General features: G+C 49.1%; 1 protein-coding gene across 3 annotated transcripts in view; it reads right to left on the bottom strand.

Moving 5' to 3' along the window:
* Positions 1-25,936, bottom strand: part of LRCH3 (leucine rich repeats and calponin homology domain containing 3) — a 219,112-nt gene that overhangs the window by 115,940 nt on the left and 77,236 nt on the right. For all 3 annotated transcript variants that reach the window (XM_060242835.1, XM_060242833.1, XM_060242834.1), the window contains exons 3-6: positions 23,355-23,481; positions 20,150-20,255; positions 18,703-18,839; positions 8,252-8,361 (exon numbers count right to left, since the gene is read on the bottom strand). In XM_060242835.1, coding sequence (XP_060098818.1) covers positions 8,252-8,361; positions 18,703-18,839; positions 20,150-20,255; positions 23,355-23,481 — 480 coding nt within the window. The remainder of the gene's footprint in view (positions 1-8,251; positions 8,362-18,702; positions 18,840-20,149; positions 20,256-23,354; positions 23,482-25,936) is intronic.

Here is a 25,936-nt window from a genome sequence, read left to right on the forward strand (position 1 = left end):
TCCCAGCACAAGAATACAGAGCATCACTGCCTGCAGATAGAGAGTTCCAACAATAAGCTGTGGCTAATAGCCACTGATGGACCTCTGCTCCATATTTTTATCTAACCCCCTCTTGAAACTGGCTATGCTTGCAGCTGCCACCACCTCCTGTGGCAGTGAATTCCACATGTTAATCACCCTTTGGGTGAAGAAGGACTTCCTTTTATCCCTTCTAACCCGACTGCTCAGCAATTTCATCGAATGCCCACGAGTTCTTGTATTGTGAGAAAGGGAGAAAAGTACCTCTTTCTCTGCTTTCTCCATCCCAGGCATAATCTTGTCAACCTCTATCATGTCACCCTGCAGTCGACATTTCTCCAAGCTAAAGAGCCCCAAGCGTTTTAACCTTTCTTCATAGGGAAAGTGTTCCAACCCTTGAATCATTCTAGTTGTCCTTTTCTGCACTTTTTCCAATGCTATAATAGCTTGCTGAACTGACAGCTCCATCAAGCTAATCAAGTCAAGTAAGCCCTCGGAAGTCCTTTGAAGGATGGTGGAAGACAGGAGGGCCTGGCGTGACTTGGTCCGTGGGGTCGCAAAGCGTCGGACTCGACTGTGCGACTGAACAACAAAATGCTGTCTTTCGATCCAAACATCCCATACGTTCAGTGCGGTCTGCAAAAATTTAAACAGGCACAGAACAAAATACGCAAAACAGATGCCCGAGACCACACCTCGTTAGCGACATGCATAAGTAATCCATAAAATACTTCAAATGTGTTTCAAATGAGCCCACAACACCCTGAATTTAGTTCTCATGAATTAAACCGACTATGTCAATGCCATCATTAAAGGCTGACATTACAGAGGCATGCAGCAGTCTCACTCCTCTCTACATGTACGCTATGGCCCGTCTGAAAGCCACCAGGGAAAGAAGCCTGTCTGAAAGCCACCAGGGAAAGGGCTTTCTCCGTTATGGCCCCCGTATGGTGGAATCAGCTGCCGAAAGAGGTGAGGGCCCTGCGGGACTTGGGGCAGTTCCGCAGGGCCTGTAAGACGACCCTCTTCCGGCTAGCCTATACCTAGCCTATATTTAGCTAGGATGACAACTTGAGGTAACTGGCCAGCCATCTGTTTACAGGAAACTGAATTACTCTGTTTTAATGTTTTAACTGTTTAACTATTTAACTGTTTTATATTTGAAATTGTTTAATTTTAAGTTGAATAATTGTTGGAAGCCGCCCTGAGCCATTCGTGGGAAGGGCGGGATATAAATCCTAAATCAATAAAAATAAATAAATAAATATGGCAAACTAAACAGTGGGGAAATATGTGGTCAAAAGGTCTCACATTTGACATTGCTCCAGCCTGCAAGACGCTTTTCGTAAAATGATGCATCGGTGGTATATGCCACCAGATAAATTAGTCGAAGTATATAAAAATGTTTTCAACAGGTAAATTAGCTGAAGTATATTAAAATGTTTCAACGGAAGTGTGAACAGCTTGAAGGGACATTTTATCGCTTATGGCGGGCGTGTAAAAAAAAAGCCAAAAAATTCTGGCTGCAAACACATTCATTTATTCAGAAGATTTTAAAGACTAACATACAAACAAATTTGAAGGCTTTTAAATTGGGATTGATGGACAAACAGAAACCACACATGGAACTTTGTTTTTGTATATAACAATGGCAGGAAGACTGCTACATGCTCAAATATGGGAATAGAGGAGTGGCCGGGGAAAACAATGGAGCTTGAAGAGATGGTCGCGCTTACTTCTTTGGTTAGGGAAAAGGGTATCTGGAAACTCCTTATAGACTTTTTGGACATATGAAGCTGCCTTACACTGAATCAGACCCTTGGTCCATCAAAGTCAGTCTTGTCTACTCAGACTGGCAACGGCTCTCCAGGGTCTCAAGCTGAGATTTTTCACACCTATTTGCCTGGACCCTTTTTTGGAGATGCCGGGGATTGAACCCGGGACCGTCTGCTTCCCAAGCAGATGTTCTACCACTGAGCCACCGTCCCTCCCCTTAGGAAAATGATCCACTGATTCGTGCTTTTGAAGATTAAGAGGCAAAAAAAAAAAAGATTACAGGGAAAGGAGATGTACTTTTTAAATTGCAACTTTAGAGTAAGTGTGCAACACGTAAATGTGTATGCATCTGTCACAGAGAAAACGGGAAGTTGTTCCTTTCTGTCTCTTCGCAATTGTTCTAATTCTGTTTCTTTTCTCTTTAAGAACATAAGAGAAGCCATCTTGGATCCGGCCAATGGCCCATCCAGTCCAACACTCTGAGTCACATAAGAACATAAGAGAGGCCATGTTGGATCAAGCCAGTGGCCCATCCAGTCCAACACTCTGAGTCACATAAGAACATAAGAGAAGCCATATTGGATCAGGCCAGTGGCCCATCCAGTCCAACACTCTGTGTCACATAAGAACATAAGAGAAGCCATGTTGGATCAAGCCAATGGCCCATCCAGTCCAACACTCTGTATCACACAGTGGCCAAATATATATATATATATATATATATATATATATATATATATATATATATATATATATACACACACACACACACACACACACACACACACACTGTGGCTAATAGCCACTGATGGACCTCTGCTCCATATTTTTATCCAATCCCCTCTTGAAGCTGGCTATGCTTGTAGCCGCCACCACCTCCTGTGGCAGTGAATTCCACATGTCAATAACCCTTTGGGTGAGGAAGTACTTCCTTCTATCCGTTTTAACCTGACTGCTCAGCAATTTCATCGAATGCCCACGAGTTCTTGTACCGTGAGAAAGGGAGAAAAGGACTTCTTCCCCTACTTTCTCTCTTTCACCTTTTGTCCAAAAATCCTTACTTTACTCAAAATTTATATTAAAAACATTAAACCACACAGCTCAGTCCTGTGGCTATCGCAGATGCCGCATCTGGCGAATGCCGCAGACGGCGGCCACCTAACAATGGGACGCCTTAGACCCACCGCAGATGGGCATTTAACAACGGAATCGATTGTGCTGCTGGCACTGGATGCACCAGGGAGATCCGCGGCAAGACACCAAGGGGGAAGTTCCGTGAACAAACGGCTCCACCCAGACGTTACTAATTGCAGGTCTTTCCCTGGTCGGCTGTCACTTGCTTTAAAAATCACCGGCTTGGGAAACAACATAATTACTATTATTTATACGGCACCGTGCGTTTGTGAGAGACAAGTCTCGGCCTGGAGGAGGAGACCGAGCGCAGCGAGTGAGGATCAAAGGAGAGGGCACCGCAAGCATGAGGACTGCTTGGCTTGATGGCAGCAAATGAGGCAGAAGGGGCAGGTCCCTGTTTATTTCCATTTCGGTGGGTGAAGGGGTGTCCAACTCGTTCGTTATGAGGGCCAGATCTGATATAAATGAGACCTCGTTGGGGCAGGCTGGGCCATGTTGGGCTGGGTCATGTGTGTACCCATTTTAGATTAGGTAGCAGAGATGCTGTGGTGCTGGAGAAGACTCTTGAGAGTCCCTTGGACTGCAAGAAGATCAAATCAGTCATTCCTAAGGGAAATCAACCCAGATTGTTCCCTGGAAGGTCAGATGCTGAAGCTGAAGCTCAAACACTTTGGCCACCAAATGAGAAGGGAGCCCTCACTGGAGAAGACTCTTGGGAGTCCCTTGGACTCCAAGAAGATCCAATCAGTAAGTCCTAAGGGAAATCAACCCTGACTGTTCCCTGGAAGGTCAGATGCTGAAGCTGAAGCTCAAACACTTTGGCCACCAAATGAGAAGGGAGTCCTCACTGGAGAAGACTCTTAAGAGTCCCTTGGACTGCAAGAAGATCAAATCAGACATTCCTAAGGGAAATCAACCCTGACTGTTCCCTGGAAGGTCAGATGTTAAAGCTGAAGCTCCAATACTTTGGCCACCCAATGAGAAGGGAGCTCTCACTGGAGAAGACCCTGATGCTGGGAAAGACAGAAGGCAAAAGAAGAAGGGGACGGCAAAGGAGGAGATGGCTGGATGGCATTACTGATGTAACAAACATGAATTTGAGCAGACTTCGGAGGATGGTGGAAGACAGGAGGGCCTGGCGTGACTTGGTCCATGGGGTCGCAAAGAGTCGAACTCGACTGTACGACTGAACAACGAAGCAGAGATATAAAGTTTTTAAAGGACACAGAGAAACACGATTTAAAAAAACCCACCTTAAACTAAAACATGCTTAAAACATTAGCAGTTGTTGGTCTTAAAGGTGCTTTCTTTGTATCTACCCTATGGGATCCAGGGAACTGGACAAAGGAAGCTCTGGCTCTTTCTTTCCTTCCTTCCCCAGGGGACCAGGAGGGGGAGGAGCCTCAACCAATGGAGAAAACTGAGGGTTTGCTCTGTAGCTCCTGGGCAATTGAGCAAGCCTTGAAAAGCAAGCTGAGAAGAAGAAGAAAGCAAGAGAGAGGGAGAAAGAAGGAGACGACAGTCAGTTGCTTGGGAGCCTGATAGGAGCCCTCCAAGGGCCTGATGCGGCCCCTGGGCCATATGTTTGACACCCATGACTCTAAGACAAAATACAAACATTCCCCAAATACAAATTCCCATTCTCCTAATCTGAATTCCTGTACCATCGCACCGTTTCCCTGGTATTGTCCCTTTGTGCTCTCATTTTTCTGACTACAAACTTCAAGCTGGTGGCCAGGGTTGAAGAAGATGATGATGATATTGGATTTATATCCCGCCCTCCACTCTGAATCTCAGAGTGGCTCACAATCTCCTTTACCTTCCTCCCCCACAACAGACACCCTGTGAGGTAGATGAAGAGATTGGATTTATATCCCGCCCTCCACTCCGGAGAGTCTCAGAGCGGCTCACAATCTCCTTTCCCTTCCTCCCCCACAACAGACACCCTGTGAGGTAGATGAAGAGATTGGATTTATATCCCGCCCTCCACTCCGAAGAGTCTCAGAGCGGCTCACAATCTCCTTTCCCTTCCTCCCCCACAACAGACACCCTGTGAGGTAGATGAAGATATTGGATTTATATCCCTCCCTCCACTCCGAAGAGTCTCAGAGGGGCTCACAATCTCCTTTACCTTCCTCCCCCACAACAGACACCCTGTGAGGTAGATGAAGATATTGGATTTATAGCTCGCCCTCTGCTCCGAAGACTCTCAGAGCGGCTCACAATCTCCTTTACCTTCCTCCCCCACAACAGACACCCTGTGAGGTAGATGAAGATATTGGATTTATATCCCGCCCTCCACTCTGAAGAGTCTCAGATTGGCTCACAATCTCCTTTACCTTCCTCCCCCACAACAGACACCCTGTGAGGTAGATGAAGATATTGGATTTATATCCCGCCCTCCACTCTGAAGAGTCTCAGATTGGCTCACAATCTCCTTTGCCTTCTTCCCCCACAACAGACACCCTGTGAGGTAGATGAAGATATTGGATTTATATCCCGCCCTCTGCTCCGAAGACTCTCAGAGAGGCTCACAATCTCCTTTACCTTCCTCCCCCACAACAGACACCCTGTGAGGTAGATGAAGATATTGGATTTATATCCCGCCCTCCACTCTGAAGAGTCTCAGATTGGCTCACAATCTCCTTTACCTTCCTCCCCCACAACAGACACCCTGTGAGGTAGATGAAGATATTGGATTTATATCCCGCCCTCTGCTCCGAAGACTCTCAGAGAGGCTCACAATCTCCTTTACCTTCCTCCCCCACAACAGACACCCTGTGAGGTAGATGAAGATATTGGATTTATATCCCGCCCTCCACTCCGAAGAGTCTCAGAGCCGCTCACAATCTCCTTTCCCTTCCTCCCCCACAACAGACACCCTGTGAGGTAGATGAAGATATTGGATTTATATCCCGCCCTCCACTCCGAAGAGTCTCAGAGCGGCTCACAATCTCCTTTCCCTTCCTCCCCCACAACAGACACCCTGTGAGGTAGATGAAGATATTGGATTTATATCCCTCCCTCCACTCCGAAGAGTCTCAGAGGGGCTCACAATCTCCTTTACCTTCCTCCCCCACAACAGACACCCTGTGAGGTAGATGAAGATATTGGATTTATATCCCTCCCTCCACTCCGAAGAGTCTCAGAGCAGTTCACAATCTCCTTTCCCTTCCTCCCCCACAACAGACACCTTGTGAGGTAGATGAAGATATTGGATTTATATCCCGCCCTCCACTCCGAAGAGTCTCAGAGTGGCTCACAATCTCCTTTCCCTTCCTCCCCCACAACAGACACCCTGTGAGGTAGATGAAGATATTGGATTTATATCCCGCCCTCCACTCCGAAGAGTCTCAGAGGGGCTCACAATCTCCTTTACCTTCCTCCCCCACAACAGACACCCTGTGAGGTAGATGAACATATTGGATTTATATCCCGCCCTCCACTCCGAAGAGTCTCAGAGCGGCTCACAATCTCCTTTACCTTCCTCCCCCACAACAGACACCCTGTGAGGTAGATGAAGATATTGGATTAATCTCCCGCCCTCCACTCCGAAGAGTCTCAGAGCGGCTCACAATCTCCTTTACCTTCCTCCCCCACAACAGACACCCTGTGAGGTAGATGAAGACATTGGATTTATATCCTGCCCTCCACTCCTAAGAGTCTCAGAGCGGCTCACAATCTCCTTTCCCTTCCTCCCCCACAACAGACACCCTGTGAGGTAGATGAAGATATTGGATTTATATCCCGCCCTCCACTCCGAAGAGTCTCAGAGCGGCTCACAATCTCCTTTACCTTCCTCCCCCACAACAGACACCCTGTGAGGTAGATGAAGATATTGGATTTATATCCTGCTCGCCACTCCAAAGAGTCTCAGAGCGGCTCACAATCTCCTTTACCTTCCTCCCCCACAACAGACACCCTGTGAGGTAGATGGAGATATTGGATTTATATCCCACCCTCCACTCCGAAGAGTCCCAGAGAGGCTCACAATTTCCTTTCCCTTCCTCCCCCACAACAGACACCCTGTGAGGTAGATGAAGATATTGGATTTATATCCCGCCCTCCACTCCGAAGAGTCCCAGAGAGGCTCACAATTTCCTTTCCCTTCCTCCCCCACAACAGACACCCTGTGAGGTAGATGAAGATATTGGATTTATATCCCGCCCTCCACTCCGAAGAGTCCCAGAGAGGCTCACAATTTCCTTTCCCTTCCTCCCCCACAACAGACACCCTGTGAGGTAGATGAAGATATTGGATTTATATCCCGCCCTCCACTCCGAAGAGTCCCAGAGAGGCTCACAATTTCCTTTCCCTTCCTCCCCCACAACAGAGACCCTGTGAGGTAGATGAAGATATTGGATTTATATCCCACCCTCCACTCCGAAGAGTCTCAGAGGGGCTCACAATCTCCTTTACCTTCCTCCCCCACAACAGGCACCCTGTGAGGTGGGTGGGGCTGGAGAGGACTCTCACAGCAGCTGCCCTTTCAAGGACAACCTCTGCCAGGGCTATGGCTGACCCAACGCCATGCTAGCAGGTGCAAGTGGAAGAGTGGGGAATCAAACCCAGTTCTCCCAGATAAGAGTCCGCACACCTAACCACTACACCAAACTGGCTCTCTGGAGGTGGGTGGGGCTGAGAGAGCTCTCCCAGAAGCTGCCCTTTCAAGGACAACTCTGCAACGGCTGACGCAAGGCCATCCCATCAGCTGCAAGTGGAGGAGTGGGGAATCAAACCCCATTCTCCCAGATAAGAGTCCGCGCACTTAACCACTACACCAAACTGGCTCTCCACACCAAACTGCCTCTCCTTGCTGAATTCGAGGCCTAGAAACGACTGGTGCTTGCACAGGGGATTGCCTGTACCTTTTTACCCCCCTTTTAAGGGCCTGTGATTCAGCGCTGCTCTGCAGGAGAAATGCTCGCGGCGACTCCTTCTCTAGGAAATTAGCGCTTTGCCTCGTTACCTTGCATCACTCAGCAATGCGTACTATAAACACATGCTGTGCTTCCAGCACCCGGCATCTTAATTTAGCAACTCGTGCTGCAGCTGACTGCTAAGAAATGTATGTTACTGGGCAAGAAGCAGAGGAAGAGACTGCCAAGATCAACATGATTTGATGAAGGTGCAGGGAGACCAGCGTTTTTCACCTCTCGGCAGGCCAGGAAAGTTCTACAGTCTGGCACGAAGAAACATCACCTGGTAACGTGTTAAAGCTACTTAAGGGCTTTAAGGCAGAAAACAAAAGAGCTAAACGAAACCTCTCTACAAACACTTCTGTAAAACAACAACAGTAAAGTCACAATCCCGGTGGACTTACCAGGAACCGAATCCCATCGGCCGCCTTTCGTAGTCTGGAAGATCCGGAGCGACTTTGCATGCCTCCATGTTCAGGTATTTAAATATGTGGACTTTTCCTTTTATACATATCTGAAGAAAAATGGGAAGCCATCAACCACACTGGGAAACGATGCAGGAACGTCGACTAAACGTTGTGGCCTACAAACTACTACAACGAAGGAACCGCATGCATAAGGACATCGGAAGAGCCCTGATCCGTCTAGTCACCCCAGGAGGGCCAACAACAGAGCAGAGAGGCTGATGCCTTCATAAAAACATCAGAAGAGTGGGCCATCTAATCTAGCATCTTGCTTCATACAGTGGCCAACCTGTTCTTCTGGAGGACCAACAATAGGGCAGAGAGGCCGAGGCCTTCATAAGAACACCAGAAGAGAGCCCTGCTGGATCAGACCAATGAGGGTCCATCTAGTCCAGCATCCTGTCTCACACAGTAGCCATCTAGTTCTTCTGGAGGCCTGACAACAAGACACAGAGGTTGAGGCCTTCCTAAGAACATCAGAAGAGCCCTGCTCGATCAGACCAGTGAGGGCTCCTCTAGTCCAGCACCCTGTCTCACACAGGGGCCAACCAGTTCCTCTGGAGGGCCAACAACAGGGCAGAGAGGCTGAGGCCTTCATAAGAACATCAGAACAGCCCTCCTGGATCAGACCAGTGGGCCATCTAATCTAGCATCTTGCTTCACACAGTGGCCCACCTGTTCTTCTGGAGTGCCAACAATAGGACACAGAGGTTGAGGCCTTCATAAGAACATCAGAAGAGAGCCCTGCTGGATCAGACCAATGAAGGTCCATCTAGTCCAGCATCCTGTTTCACTCAGTGGCCAACCAGTTCCTCTGGAGGGCCAACAACAGGACATAGAGGCCAAGGTCTTCATAAGGACATCAGAAGAGCCCTGCTGGATCAAACTACTGAGACTTCATCTAGTCCAGCCTCCTTTCTCACACAGTAGCCATCTAGTTCCTCTGGAGACCTGACAACAAGACACGAGGTTGAGGCCTTCCTAAGAACATCAGAAGAGCCCAGCTGGATCAGACCAGTGAGGGCTCCTCTAGTCCAGCCTCCTGTCTCACACAGGGGCCAACCAGTTCCTGTGGAGGGCCAGCAACAGGGCAGAGATTGCAAAGTACTATGAGGTCTTCAGAGGGTCGGAAGGGCAAACAGGGCCAGCTCGTGGGACCCTGGCGCCCTATGCAGGTGCCACCCCACCCTCCCGTCCTTTCCCATTTCCTGCATGCATCCCTCCCCCACCCGCGCCCTCCAGCCGGCCGTCTCTGAGCTGTGTTCACTCTCTCTCCCTCCCTCCCGCGCTGCTCGTAAAACGAAGGCCTGCTGTCTACTCACAGCCCGCGCCTGCGCGTTTTGACTCAACAAGTGCTGCGAGGAGCCAGCAGGCCTTAGTTTTATTCGTGGCAAGCGGTGCGGGAGGGAGGGAAGGAAGGTGAGTAGAGCTTGGCGACCGGCCAGAGGGCGGTGGCGGACCAGAGGGGGATAGTGGCTGTGGCCATGGCAGCGGTGGCGGCAGCGTGTTTTGGGGGAGAGGAAGGCAAACTAAGTGCTTGCCTGGGGCGCCGGGGGAGGCCCAATTTGCTACCCCCTGCCTCCCGGCGCCCTAGGCAACCGCCTAGTTTGCCTAGCGGCAGGGCCAGCCCTGAGGGCAAAAATACAGTCAGGAAGAAGAAGAAGACGACGACGACATTGGATTTATATTCCGCCCTCCACTCAAGAGTCTCAGAGCGGCTCACAATCTCCTCTATCTTCTCCCCCCATACCCTGTCAGGTGGGGGCAGATTTATACCCCGCCCTTCTCCCTGAATTAGAGACTCAGAGCAGCTCACAATCTCCTATGTCTTCTCCCCCCACAACAGACACCCTGTGAGGTGGGTGGGGCTGAGAGGACTCTCCCAGCAGCTGCCCTTTCAAGGACATCCTCTGCCAGAGCTATGGCTGACACAAGGCCATTCCAGCAGGTGCAAGTGTAAGAGTGGGGAATGAAACCTGGTTCTCCCAGATAAGAGTCCGCACACTTAGCCGGTACACCAAACTGGCTCTCACTAGAGTAAACAAAAAGTAAACGACTTCAAACTTATTTGACCATCTTCAGTTTATTCCCACTTCTCTCTCAGAATTAAAGTTAGAATTAAGTACAACCTCAGGCTCATAAAAATTAAAAGCAGAACATTTAATACTTTGTTTTAAATTGCTTTAAATTATAATTGACTGTCTTATCGTTTCATATTTGAAACTGATGCTGGTTTTTATATGATTGCTAGCCGCCCTGTGTCCGTTTGGAATGGGCGGGATATAAATGGAAAGTAAATAAAACGATGGAAAACTGAGTTTGGGCTCATATATGGGGAGGGACTGGGAGAGATGTTTTCTAAGAAGGGAAATGATAGAGGTTTACAAGATTATGCATGGGATAGGGAAGGTAGAGAAAGAAGTATTTTTCTTCCTTTCTCACAATACAAGAACTCGTGGGCACTCCATGAAATTGCTGAATGGATAAAAGGAAGCTCTGGCTGGATCAGACCAGTGAGGGTCCATCTGGTCCAGCATCCTGTCACACACAGAGGCCAACCAGTTCCTCTAGAGGGCCAGCAACAGGGCAGAGATTGCAAAGTACTTCTTCACCCAAAGGGTGATTAACACACAGACTTCACTGTCCAGGAGGTGGTGGCGGATGCAAGCATAGCCAGCTTCAAGAAGGGATTGGATGAAGATCTGGAGCAGAGGTCCATCAGTGGCTATTAGTCACAGCGTATTGTTGGAACACTCTGTCTGGGGCAAATGATGCTCTGTATTCTTGGTGCTTAGGAGGGGCAGCAGTGGGAGTGCCTCTGGTGTCCTGGCCCCACAGATGGACCTCCTGATGGCACCTGGGTTTTTTGGCCACTGTGTGACACAGAGTGTTGGACTGGATGGGCCATTGGCCTGATCTAAAATAGCTTCTCTAATGTTCTTATGTCTGGGGCAGTGATGCTCTGTATTCTTGGTGTTGGGGGGGGGGGGCACAGTGGGAGGCGGCCTTAGTGTCCTGGCCCCACAGATGGACCTCCTGATGGTACCTGGGTTTTTTTGGCCACTGTGTGACACGGAGTGTTGGACTGGATGGGCCACTGGCCTGATCCAAAATGGCTTCCCTTATGTTCTTATGTGACACAGAGTGTTGGACTGGATGGGCCATTGGCCTGATCCAACATGGCTTCTCTTATGTTCTTATGTGACACAGAGTGTTGGACTGGAGGGGCCATTGGCCTGATCCAACAGGACTTCTCTTATGTTCTTATGTCTGCGGCAGTGGTGCTCTGTATTCTTGGTGTTTGGGGAGGGCACAGTGGGAGGGGGCTTTAGTGTCCTGGCCCCACAGATAGACCTCCTGATGGTATCTGGGGTTTTTTGGCCACTGTGTGACACGGAGTGTTGGACTGGATGGGCCACTGGCCTGATCCAAGAGGGCTTCTCTTATGTTCTTATGTGACACGGAGTGTTGGACTGGATGGGCCATTGGCCTGATCCAAAATGGCTTCCCTTATGTTCTTATGTGACACAGACTGTTGGACTGGATGGGCCATTGGCCTGATCCAACATGGCTTCTCTTCTGTTCTTATGTGACCCAGAGTGTTGGACTGGAGGGGCCACTGGCCTTATCCAACATGGCTTCTCTTATGTTCTTATGTGACACAGAGTGTTGGACTGGATGGGCCACTGGCCTGATCCAACAGGGCTTCTCTTATGTTCTTATGTGACACAGAGTGTTGGACTGGATGGGCCATTGGCCTGATCCAACATGGCTTCTCTTATGTTCTTATGTGACACAGAGTGTTGGACTGGATGGGCCACTGGCCTGATCCAACAGGGCTTCTCTTATGTTCTTATGTGACACAGAGTGTTGGACTGGATGGGCCACTGGCCTGATCCAACATGGCTTCTCTTATGTTCTTATGTGACACAGAGTGTTGGACTGGAGGGGCCCTTGGCCTGATCCAACAGGGCTTCTCTTATGTTCTTATGTCTGGGGCAGTCGTGCTCTGTATTCTTGGTGTTTGGGGAGGGTACAGTGGGAGGGGGCTTTAGTGTCCTGGCCCCACAGATGGACCTCCTGATGGTATCTGGGGTTTTTTGGCCACTGTGTGACATGGAGTGTTGGACTGGATGGGCCATTGGCCTGATCCAACATGGCTTCCCTTATGTTCTTATGTGACACAGGGTGTTGGACTGGATGGGCCACTGGCCTGATTCAACATGGCTTCTCTTATGTTCTTATGTGACACAGAATGTTGGACTGGATGGGCCACTGGCCTGATCCAACAGGGCTTCTCTTATGTTCTTATGTGACACAGAGTGTTGGACTGGATGGGCCATTGGCCTGATCCAACATGGCTTCTCTTATGTTCTTATGTGACACAGAGTGTTGGACTGGATGGGCCACTGGCCTGATCCAACAGGGCTTCTCTTATGTTCTTATGTGACACAGAGTGTTGGACTGGATGGGCCACTGGCCTGATCCAACATGGCTTCTCTTATGTTCTTATGTGACACAGAGTGTTGGACTGGATGGGCCACTGGCCTGATCCAACATGGCTTCTCTTATGTTCTTATGTGACACAGAGTGTTGGACTGGATGGGCCACTGGCCTGATTCAACATGGCTTCTCTTATGTTCTTATGGAATATTCCTTTGGTGAGAATGATGGTGCCAGCAATTATTGACATGGAAACCCTCTCTCCGTTACCAAATAAATAAAAAATGCCAAGGAGCAGGGCCACTACTGCTGTCTCTCTTTGCTCTTGCCGAAGCAGTGAGGGAATTGCTTCTCTCTCGCCTCTTTCTGGAGGCAGTGCAAGACTTTCACTTTATTCAGGTTTAACAGCCCGTAAACCATACACTGAGAAAACATTTAAGAATTAAAAACGGCAAAGAAAAACTCAGCCGTATCAATCATACGTGCTTTTAAAGAGGCCCTCAAGCATTCCGAATTTATGACTCCGCCTCCCGCCCTTCCGAGGTCGGTCAAAGGAGCCCCCAGGCTTGCTTGGGGGTAAAGTGTAGATGACTGGGGAAGGCAATGGCAAACCACCCCGTAAAAAAATCTACCCAAAAAAGTCATGATGTTACATCACCGCCTGGGTCGGTAACGACTCGGTGCTTGCACAGGGGACTATCTTTGCCTTTTTGTAGGTGGAACTCTCTGACTGGGGCAGAGATGCTCTGTATTCTTGGTGCTGGGGGGCCCATAGCAGGAGGGCTTCTAGTGTCCTGGCCCCACTGGTGGGCCTCCTGATGGCATCTGGTTTTTTTTTTTGCTTCCGGCCACTATGTGACAGACTGCTGGACTGGATGGTCCACTGGCCTGATTCAACATGGATTCTCTTATGTTCTCTTATGGGTACCTGAAGTGTCTGAGTATATTAGCAACTATTTCTACCCTGGTGACAGTGTGTTTGGAACAGGAAAAGAAAAAACAAAACAACAAATCCGCCACTGAGAGGAGCAATCGCTGAAATGTTCTGAAGGAATCGTAGCAAAACGCCCCTTCATCTGTGCTGTGCGTGGTGTATTACAGCACACAAGCATATATGACCGTCTTAATTTAGGTACTGTGTAACAATAAGATGGGAATTCCATGTGAAGAAGAGGAAGAAGAAGAGAACATGAGAACATAAGAACATAAGAGAAGCCATGTTGGATCAGGCCAATAGTCCATCCAGTCCAACACTCTGTGTCATATAAGAACATAAGAGAAGCCATGTTGGATCAGGTCAATGGCCCCTCCGGTCCAACACTCTGTGTCACATAAGAACATAAGAGAAGCCATGTTGGATCAGGCCAATGGCCCCTCCAGTCCAACACTCTGTGTCACATAAGAACATAAGAGAAGCCGTGTTGGATCAGGCCAATGGCCCATCCAGTCCAACACCCCGTGTCACAGAAGAACATAAGAGAAGCCATGTTGGATCAGGCCAATAGTCCATCCAGTCCAACACTCTGTGTCACATAAGAACATAAGAGAAGCCGTGTTGGATCAGGCCAATGGCCCATCCAGTCCAACACTCTGTGTCAAATAAGAACATAAGAGAAGCCATGTTGGATCAGGCCAGTGGCCCATCCAGTCCAACACCCCGTGTCACACAGTGGCCAATATATGTTTGTGTGTATACACACACACACATATATATACTGTGGCTAATAGCCACTGATGGACCTCTGCTCCATATTTTTATCCAATCCCCTCTTAAAGCTGGCTATGCTTATAAGAACATATAAGAGGAAGAAGATGACGACGACGATGATACTGGATTTATATCCCACCCCGTAGTCTGAATCTCAGAGCAGTCACAATCTCCTTTACCTCCCTCTCCCCCACAACAGACACCCTGTGAGGTGGGTGGGGCTGAGCGTGCTCTCCCAGAAGCTGCCCTTTCAAGGACAACTCCTGCAAGAGCTATGGCTGACCCAAGGCCATTCCAGCAGCTGCAGGAGGAGGAGTGTGGAATCAAATCCGGATGAGAGTCTGCGTCCTTAACCACGACACCAAACTGGCTACACCAAAGACATTTTCATTCTAGAGGGGATCTGGCTGTTGACACTCGTTCTCATAATCACTATTGTGTTTTTCCCCCCCTTATAAAGTTACTGGTCACATAGCTGTGGGCTAGCTGTTTTAAAAAAAACACTGGATATTATTGTGTCCTTCCCTTCCTGTGTGCTTTAACGTTACCGTGAGTTGCTTGGAGCAGAAGGAAAACCAATGCACAAATCGCCACAGCCCAAGAGCACTGAAGGCTTTGCACAATAAAACCAACAACACCATGAAGTCTGTCTGAGAGCTCGCGCAGCTGGCTTGGAATAGGCTCCGGTGGCGTCCATCCGACTCACCCTTGTGAGACGGGAGGCTTGAAACATTCTTGCTCCTCGCTTCAGGCTGTGTTTGGCAGATAAACTCTGCGCCGAGAATAAGTCAGACCTGGTCATCTGAATCAAGCGCAGAATCGAAACACATTTCCACGGCCCGGCTAATGATATATCATTTCCTCGTCCTTGCTCACCGCAGGAGGGGAACGAGGAGCTGGCCGGCCTGACTGCTTAGGCGGGGCGAGACAGCCTCTGCTCCAGGCAACAGACTATGGGGGAACTTTAAAGGGCAGCATCTTTTTCCAATTATAAAGTTTATTGCTGTATTCTTACTATGATGTTGGGGCACTGTTTGGCCTTGCCGCTTTCGGCCTCCATATATCCCTGGGCTGTCTCCAAGAAGGAGCTAGGAAGGTTCGAAGGAAGGGGTGTCAAACTTGCGACCCAGGCCCCCCCCCCCTCCGAGCAACTGGCTGTCATCTGCTTCCTTCTCCCTCTCTCTTGCTTCCTTCCGCATCACAGCTTGCTTTGCCAGGCTTGCTCAATCGCGGAGGAGCTACAGAGCAAAGCCTCTGTTTTCTCCATTGGCTGAGGCTCCTCCCTTGGGGAGGAAGAGCTTGCTTTGCCAGGCTCTCTCAATCACACAGCAGAGCTACTGAGCCAAGCCTCTCTTCCTGCTATTGGCTGAGGCTCCTCCTCCTCTTGGTCCCCCAGGGAAGGAAGGGAAGAGCCTTTGCCCCGTTCCCTGGATCCCATGGAAGAAATACAAAGAAAGACCAACGAGTGCTAATGTTTTAAGAAATAAAGGGTTTTTAAAAATATATTTAATTGTGTTTGATCATGTCTTTATATCTCTTCTACCTAATCTTAAATAGGTACACATATGGCCCGGTCCGGCAAGGTCTCATTTATGTCAAAGAACTTGCTGACCATTAGAGCGGTTCCTCAGTGGAACAGGCTTCCTTGGGAGGTGGTGGGCTCTTCTTCCTTGGAGGTTTTTAAACAGAGGATAGATGGCCATCTGACAACCATGAGGATCCTGTGAATTTAGGGGGAGGTATTTGTGACTTTCCTGCCTTCTGCAAGGGGTTGGACAAGATGACCCTGGAGGTCCATTCCAACTCTAGGATTCTATGATTCTAAGTTTTCACAGGCTTCCTTGGGAGGTGGTGGGCTCTCCTTCCTTGGAGGTTTTTCAACAGAGGCTAGAGGGCCATCTGACAGCAATGAGGATCCTGTGAATTTAGGGGGAGGTGTTTGTGGGTTTCCTGCCTTGTGCAGGAGGTTGGATTAGAACATAAGAACATAAGAGAAGCCATGTTGGATCAGGCCAACGGCCCATCAAGTCCAACACTCTGTGTCACACAGTGGCAAAAAAATTTTTATATACACACATACACTGTGGCTAATAGCCACCGATGGACCTGTGCTCCATATTTTTATCTAAACCGCTCTTGAAGGTGGCTATACTTGTGGCCGCCACCACCTCCTGTGGCAGTGAATTCCACATGTTAATCACCCTTTGGGTGAAGAAGTACTTCCTTTTATCTGTTTTAACCTTTCTGCTCAGCAATTTCATCGAATGCCCATGAGTTCTTGTATTGTGAGAAAGGGAGAAAAGTACTTCTTTCTCTACTTTCTCCATCCCATGCATTATCTTGTAAACCTCTATCATGTCACCTCGCAGTCGACGTTTCTCCAAGCTAAAGAGCCCCAAGCGTTTCAACCTTTCTTCATAGGGAAAGTGCTCCAGCCCTTTAATCATTCTAGTTGCCCTTCTCTGGACTTTCTCCAATGCTATAATATCCTTTTTGAGGTGCAGCGACCAAAACTGCACACAGTACTCCAAATGAGACCGCACCATCGATTTATACAGGGGCATTATGATACTGGCTGATTTGTTTTCAATTCCCTTCCTAATAATTCCCAGCATGGTGTTGGCCTTTTTTATTGCAAACGCACACTGTCTTGACATTTTCAGTGAGTTCTCTACCACGACCCCAAGATCTCTCTCTTGGTCAGTCTCTGCCAGTTCACACCCCATCAACTTGTATTTGTAGCTGGGATTCTTGGCCCCAATGTGCATTACTTTGCACTTGGCCACATTGAACCGCATCTGCCACGTTGACGCCCACTCACCCAGCCTCAACAGATCCCTTTGGAGTTCCTCACAATCCTCTCTGGCTCTCACCACCCTGAACAATTTAGTGTCATCCGCAAACTTGGCCACTTCACTGCTCACTCCCAACTCTAAATCATTTATGAACAAGTTAAAGAGCATGGGACCCAGTACCGAGCCCTGCGGCACCCCACTGCTTACCGTCCTCCACTGCGAAGACTGCCCATTTATACTCACTCTCTGCTTCCTATTACTAAGCCAGTTTTTGATCCACAAGAGGACCTGTCCTTTTACTCCATGACTCTTAAGCTTTCTAAGGAGCCTTTGATGAGGAACTTTATCAAAAGCTTTCTGGAAGTCAAGGTAAACAACATCTATCGGGTCGCCTTTGTCCACATGTTTGTTCACCCCCTCAAAGAAATGTAACAGGTTAGTGAGGCAAGATCTTCCCTTGCAGAACCCATGCTGAGTCTTCCTCAATAACCCGTGTTCATCACGGGTTAGATGACCCTGGAGGTCCCTTCCAGCTCTAGGATTCTATGAAATCCAGCCCTACTAACAAATGAGTTCGACACCCCGGTTCTAAGGCTCTGCCTCATCAACTCCAAATGTCCCCCCCCCCCCTCACTTGGTTATCTTTGCAAGCTCAAAAAGCAAGAAAGCCCAAATGGTGACAATCGCAGCAAACGCTACGTTGCAGGACACTCCTAGAAGCGCAGCAGCCAGGAGGCGTCACGAAAGCTGCCGCCGGTTGTATTTTTAGTCGTTTCTCCCTGCGTGACGCCGAAGTCCTGAGTGGAATATCTTGCAAACTCCTTTTATCAGAAGCCATGTTGGAGCAGGCCAATGGCCCCTCCAGTCCGACACTCTGTGTCACACAGCGGCCAAAACCCCCCAGGTGCCATCAGAACGTCCACTAGTGGGGCTAGTCCTTCAGAAGCCCTTCCACTGTTGCCCACCCCCCACAAGTACCAAGAGTACATATCATCACTGCCCCAGACAGAGTGTTCCATCTATACCTTGTGGCTAATAACCACTGATGGGCCTCAGCTATCAGTTGTCATCAGTGTTCCCTCTAAGCTGAGTTAGTGTGAGCTAGCTCACAGATTTTTAGCCTCCAGCTCACACATGGTTCTAGAGCACACTCATTGATGCAGGAGCTCACAACTTTAATGTCAGTAGCTCACAAAGTAGAAGTTTTGCTCACAAGACTCTGCAGCTTAGAGGGAACATTGGTTGTCGTGTGTATACTTTCCCTTGTTGCAACAAAGCGTACGTCAAAGACTGCCTGCGGACAACCAACAAAATGAACCCAAAAGCACTGCAATGGCCATACAATGCTAAAAAAAAAAGCTTCCCCTTCCATGGACGCATCTCTTGCCTGTATCGAAACTATATTCTGGGCAGAATCAGTTTTCAAACATTTGATTATACATTACCTGAGCGGGGGGCGACTGCAGCGGGTTGTTATCTAACGTGATTGTCTGTAAGTGCCTGAGGTTCCGGTAGCAAACAGGGATTGTGGTGATTTTATTGCAGGAGAAATCTAGCCGTATCAAAGGCAGCTCAGCAAGCTCTGCAAAAGGACATGCACACAAAAAGCCTCCTGTCAGTCCACTGCAGGGCAGAACGTGGCCCTTGCACAGAACTACCAGCTGATTTAAATAGGTAGGCTGAAGTGTCAGCAGTTTCTTATTACTACTACTGCTACTACTACTACTACTGCTGCTACTACTACTACTGCTGCTGCTACTGATGATACTACTACTGCTGCTGCTACTACTACTGCTGCTACTACTGATGATACTACTACTGCTGCTGCTACTACTACTACTGCTGCTACTACTACTGCTGCTACTACTACTGCTGCTACTACTGCTGCTACTACTGCTGTTGCTACTACTGCTGCTGCTACTACTACTGCTGCTGCTACTACTGCTGCTACTACTACTGCTGCTACTACTGCTGCTGCTGCTACTACTGCTGCTGCTACTACTGCCGCTACTACTACTACTGCTGCTGCTACTACTGCTGCTACTACTACTGCTGCTACTACTGCTGCTGCTGCTGCTACTACTGCTGCTACTACTGCTGCTGCTACTACTACTATTGCTACTACTGCTGCTGCTACTACTGCTGCTGCTACTGCTGCTGCTACTACTGCTGCTACTACTAATACTGCTACTACTGCTGCTGCTACTACTACTGCTGCTACTACTACTGCTGCTGCTGCTACTACTATTGCTACTACTGCTGCTACTACTGCTGCTGCTGCTACTACTACATTTAATGAATCGCCTTATCCTGGCCAGCGCCAGGCTCAGGGCGATGTACAACAGTAAAAATACATATATATAAAATCAATTACAGTAAAAAATTACAAACCCTGATGGCGTCTTTAAAGTGCTCTTAGTCAGTACATCACGTCAGGGGTGGGGGGTCCCCCCAAGAGGGGGTGGGGAGGAGAAGGTGCCACCACGGCAACCCTCGCTGTCCTCATGCAAAGGCTTGGCGGAACATCTCTGCCTTACAGGCCCTGCGAAACTGTAAAAGATCCCGCAGGGCCTGGATGTCTTCTGGCAGAGCGTTCCACCAAGTCGGGGCCAGGACTGAAAAAGCCCTGGGCCTTGCTGAGGACAGCCGGACCTCTTTTGGGCCAAGGATCACCAGCAGATTTCGACCGGTGGAGCACAACGCCCTTCCAGGGACACAGTGGAGAAGACAGTGCTGTAGACACGTCCGTCCCAGAGCACTCCAGGCCTTAAAGGTCATAACCAAAACCTTGACTCTAACCCGGAACTCAACCGGCAACCGGTGTAGCTGGCGCAGCACAGGTAGAATACGTGCCGTCTGTGGTGCTTACCCAACTTTGCCCCCCTTTCTTACCCTCAGGTAAATGCACCAAATGGTTTCTTCTGATGTTTAGGTCCCGCAGAGACTCCAGATTGCCAATCTGGGGGGGAACTGTCTGGATTTCATTGCAGCTGACATCCTGTAAAAATGTCATAGAATAAACAGCGGAATTAAGCATTTTTTACATTTTCCTGGTTGCGCACCATCACGTGGGAATGGTTTTTCAAGGGCTCAGGGCCTTCATTGGTGAATAGAAAACCATGAAGTTGGTGTATGTGTCTAAAGTGCCATCAAGTCACAGCCGACTTATGATGAAAATCAAGACAACTGTCTAGACTGGACTACTGCAATGCTCTCCAGTTGGGGCTACCCTTGAAGAGTGTTCAGAAGCTGCAGCTAGTGCAGAATACTAATAGTAGGCTGTTGGTCGGGGCTCCTCTATCAGAAGCATGACTTCCCTGATATTACAACAACTATACAGACTAATGATCTACTCCTGAGCCCAATCCAAGGTGTTCTTTTTGACCTTTAAAGCCCTGCATGGTTTGGGACCAGGGAAGGGCTGACTTCTCCAGCGCCAGCTCTACAGCACATGGAGCTCGAGGCAGGCTCCCACCCTCCGCTCGCCATGGCAACAATGAGCCCTACTACCGGCTTCTCACAGCCGCGTCTTGTGAAGAGACAGATGGAGGAGGCTTCTCCCCCCCTTTCCAGAACCGGAAGTGAGGCGGGGAGCGAAGTCTCTACCATCTGTCTCTTCACAAAACGCACAGACATTGCCCTACTCGCTCCCGGCGCCCTAGGCAACGGCCTAGTTTGCCTAGTGGACGAGCCGGCCCTGGTCTTCTCCCATAAGTCCCTGCCTGGGAATTAAGACCACAGGGAGAAGCTCTCCTGACTGCCCTGCCGATCAAGGAAGAGAGGGTCTTTTTGGTGGCAGCCCCAAAATTGTGGAGCAATCTCCCTGGGTGTCCTCACTTTTGATCTTAAGGAAGCAGTTGAAGCCACTTTTATTTAGGACCACATTAGGATTTAGTTTTTATTCACTTGCAGTCCTAACAGACATTTTAAGATTGTGCTTTTCAGAGGGTTTTATAATTCTTTCTATTGTGTGTGTGTGTGGTTTGTTTTTTTTTAAATACTGTTTTAGTTATACGGCAAACCACGTTGAGGTTTGCAAGGGAGAAAGATGGCTAATATAGGTTTTAAATAAATAATAATAAAAAATAAAGACAGGTCATAAAGAGCTACAGAAGGATCTCTCTCAGTTCAGCGAGTGTGCAATAATACGGCAAATGAGGTTTAACATGGGTTTGTAAACCAACGGGAACAAAAAATCCCTAGTTTTAAATATACCGTATTTTTCGGACCATAAGACACACTTCCCCCCCCCCCCCAAAAAAAAGTGGGGGGAAAAGTGTGTGCGTCTTATGGTCCGAAGGTACGTACCTTCGGGGGGCGAGGGGGCGATCTGCTGCCTCTTCCTCCGATCCGGCGCTTCCCCCGCGCCTGCTTGCCTGGCTCCATCTTCTTCAGGCAAGTGTGGGATCGCTCCACGTGGCCCCAGCGCTTCGCAAGCGCCAGCTGCGGAGGGGGCAGCGTGCTTCCTACTTCCCTGTGTGCCTGCCTTCAGCTGTGATGTTTAAAGCAAGCGCTGGGATTGGAGGGGGGAGGGAGCGATCCCAGCGCTTGCTTTAAACATCACAGCTGAAGGCAGGCACACAGGGAAGTAGGAAGCACGCTGCCCTCTCCACAGCCGGCGCTCACAAAGCGCTGTGTTTGCGGAGGGGGCGGGTGCTTCCTACTTCCCTGTGTGCCTGCCTTCAGCTGTGATGTTTAAAGCAAGCGCTGGGATCGGAGGGGGAGGGAGCGATCCCAGCGCTTGCTTTAAACATCACAGCTGAAGGCAGGCACACAGGGAAGTAGGAAGCACGCTGCCCCCTCCGCAGCCAGCGCTTGCAAAGCGCTGGGGCCACGTGGAGCGATCCCACGCTTGTCTGAAGATGATGGAGCCAGGCGAGCCAGGCAAGCAGGCACGGGGGAAGCGCCGGGTCGGACGAAGAGGCAGCGGATCACCCCCTAGAAGGAAGGTGCGTCTTATCCTCCAGTGCGTCTAATCATCCGAAAAATACGGTATGCTGGTATTGCCTGAACTGGTTGAGAATGAGACTGAAATATATCTTAAGAGTTGTAGTGGAAAGCCTGATGAAAAGTCAACCCAGTGTGCAACATGCTAGGACTTATAATGAAACAGACTGAAAATAAAATGGCAGCTACTGTATATAGAGCTATGGCTCCGCCTCATTTGGAATTCTGTGGGCAGTTCTGGTCCCTTTTTGGCCACTCCCTCTCCAGAAATGGGGTTCTGGGACAAATCGAGGCGTGGACAAACCTTTAACAGCATCAAGACATTTTCCGATGGAATCAGAATATCGCGGGATGGCGTTCTTATCCTGATTACTCAGCATATGGTCAGTAGCGTGCAGCCGTCCTGCATATGCCGTGGCCGCAAGACTGACGCAGAAAGGACATTTGCCTAGCATTAAGGAGAGCCAGTTTGGTGTAGTGGTTAAGTGTGCGGACTCTTATCTGGGAGAACCGGGTTTGATTCCCCACTCCTCCACTTGCAGCTGCTGGAATGGCCTTGGGTCAGCCATAGCTCTGGCAGAGGTTGTCCTTGAAAGGACAGCTGCTGTGAGAGCCCTCTTAACCCCACCCACCTCACAGGGTGTCTGTTGTGGGGGAGGAAGGGAAAGGAGATTGTGAGCCGCTCTGAGACTCTTCGGAGTGGAGGCCGGGATATAAATCCAATATTTTCTTCTTCTTCCTTCCTTCCTCCCTCCCCCCTCCCACATCTATTTTCCTTCCTTCCTCCCTCTCTCCCTCCTTCATGGTTCTCAAACATCTGATATTTATTTGGCGTGGAGGGCGGGAAATAAATCCAATCTTTTCTTCTTCTTCCTTCCTCCCTCTCCCCTTCCACATCTATTTTCCTTCCTTCCTTCCTTCCTTCCTTCCTTCCTTCCTTCCTTCCTTCCTTCCTTCCTTCCTTCCTTCCTTCCTTCCTTCCTTCCTTCCTCTCACCCTCCCTCGTGGCTCTCAAAATCTGATGTTCATGTCTTGCAGCTCTCAAACATCTGATATTTATTCTATGTGGTTCTTACATTAAGCAAGTTTGGCAACCCCTGCTTTAAAGTGCTGCTGGACCCTGAACCAGTAAAAGAATTCATATACTTACAAGCTCCATCAGGTGTCTGAGGTTTCCGATTTCTTCGGGTAGCGAGACGAGCTTGTTATTGCTTGCTATCAAAACTTTCAAGGGGATGCTGCACAAATGAACTGGCAACGTCGAGAGCTGATTCCGGCTTTTTCGGGCAGAAAAGGGAAACCACGTTTTAAAAACATCATAATAATGTATTACCATTTTACATGCTGCGCACGAAAGCCAGAATAACATAACACCAGACCAGGGATCCCCAACACTTTTGAGCCTGTGAGTACCTTTGTTTGTGGGCGGCACCACAAACCAGCTGCTGCTGGGGGTGGGGGTGGGGGGAAGGGCAAAGCCAGCCACAAAACGGCTGCTACAGGTGGCAGTAAAAGGTCAAGGTAGTCCCCCCGTGCAAGCACCAGTCGTTTCCGACTCTGGGGTGACGTTGCTCTCACAACGCTTTCACGGCAGACTTTTGACGGGGTGGTTTGCCGCTGCCTTCCCCAGTCTTTTACACTTTCCCACCAGCAAGCTGGGGACTCATTTGACCGACGTCGGAAAAATGGAAGGCTGAGCCAACCTCGAACCGGCTACCTGAATCCAGCTTCCGCTGGGATCGAACTCAGGTCGTGAGCAGAGGGCTCCGACTGCAGTACTGCAGCTTTACCACTCTGCGCCACGGGGCTCTTTACCATCTTTCTAACGGAGAGGATCACCAGATGAGGAAAGCTTTCTCCCTGGCAAGATGTTCGGCCCTTCCTTCTGCTGTTCTTGAAGGAAAGTATAAGAAAATCCCATTGGCTCAGAGACTTTGCCAGTGTGAGTTGCAAGAAATAGAAACAATCGAACATGTGTTTCTAAGATGTCCCTGGTATAGTTTAGCCCGTGCTAAATATATTCTCTCTTGGGTTAAGGCTAAGGCAGGGCTAACGGAGTCTGCTCAGGGAATCTGTCTCCTCTCAGATGCCAGTCAGAATATCACAAAACAGGTAGCTAAGTTTTGTAATGCTTGTCTCTGTATTAAAGGCAAAGGTAGTCCCCTGTGCAAGCACCAGTCGTTTCCGACTCTGGGGTGACGTTGCTTTCACGTTTTCACAGCAGATTTTTTTACAGGGTGGTTTGCCATTGCCTTCCCCAGTCATCTACACTTTCCCCCCAGCAAGTCTGGACCTCGAAAGGATGGAAGGCTGAGTCAACCTTGAGCCAGCTACCTGAACCCAGCTTCCACCGGGATTGAACTCAGGTCATGAGCAGAGCTTAGGACTGCAATACTGCAGCTTTACCACTCTGTGCCACGGGGCTCTATATGCAGGTGGCAGAGCCAACCACAAAGTATCAGGCGCTGGGCTCATCCGTAACTCTAATAACAACTCTTTGGCATTTCAGGCAGCAGCTCTGTTTAACAAGTGCCTTTCAAAATGGACATACTGCTTTAAAATATCTTCTTGCACACGGACCTTCTGACTTTCAGAAAATTATTATTAATAATAATAATATTATTAATTATTATTACTAATAATATTATTATTAAATACAGCTGTGTTGTGGTGGTCTCAGCTGTCGAAGCAACTCTGCACAGCCAATCACATCTCCAACAACCAATCGGAAGCCCTGCAGAGGCAATAGCCAACACGCTCCCGCCCACTTTCTAAAACCCTCGACCGGCACCAGGAGAAGTTTCAGCAGCACCCGCAGGTGACACGTTGAGGACCCCCACGCGAAACTACAAGAATATCAGAACTCCTCTCCCTTAACAAATTCTACTGAACTGCTGGTACCTGAAGTCAAAGGGAGTATTGGTAAAAATCCTGAACACTCATGAAACTGTCTTATACTCAGCACAGACCATCGTTCCATCAAGTTCAGGGCCGTCTACTCGGATCAGCAGTGGCTCTCCAGGGCTCTCCAGGGCCTCAGACTGAGGTCTTCCATATCACCTCCTACCCGATCCTTTTAACTGGAGATGCCAGAGACTGGACCTGCATGCCAAACGGACGCTCGGCCATTGAGCCACGCCCCCTTCCCAATTCCAGCGGAGGGTGACGAAGACGGTGAGGGGTCTGGAGACCAAGTCCTACGAGGAAAGGTTGAAGGAGCTGGGGATGTTTAGCCTGGAGAGGAGGCGGCTGAGAGGTGATAGGATCACCATCTTCAAGTCCTTGAAGGGCTGTCCTATAGAGGAGGATGTGGAATTGTTTTCTGTGGTCCCGGAAGGTAGGACCAGAACCAACGGGTTGAAATTAAATCAGAAGAGTTTCCGGCTCAACAAAGAACTTCCCGATTGTTAAGTCGATTCCTCAGTGGAACAGACTTCCTCCTTGGGAGGTGGTGGGCTCTCCTTCCTTGGAGGTTTTTAAGCAGAGGCTAGATGGCCATCTGACAGCAATGAAGAGCCTGTGAATTTAGGGGGAGGTGTTTCTGAGTTTCCTGCATTGTGCAGGGGGTTGGACTAGATGACCCTAGAGGTCCCTTCCAACTCTATGATTCTATAGCAGGGGTGGCCAAACTGTGGCTCTTTCACACATATTGTATGGCTTTCTAAGCCCCCACTGCCCCTGTTAGCTGGCCTGGAGAAAGCATTCATCCCTTTAAAGCACTTCTCCAAGTCA

This window comes from Heteronotia binoei, chromosome 6, assembly GCF_032191835.1.
Source record: "Heteronotia binoei isolate CCM8104 ecotype False Entrance Well chromosome 6, APGP_CSIRO_Hbin_v1, whole genome shotgun sequence".
NCBI lineage: Eukaryota > Metazoa > Chordata > Lepidosauria > Squamata > Gekkonidae > Heteronotia > Heteronotia binoei.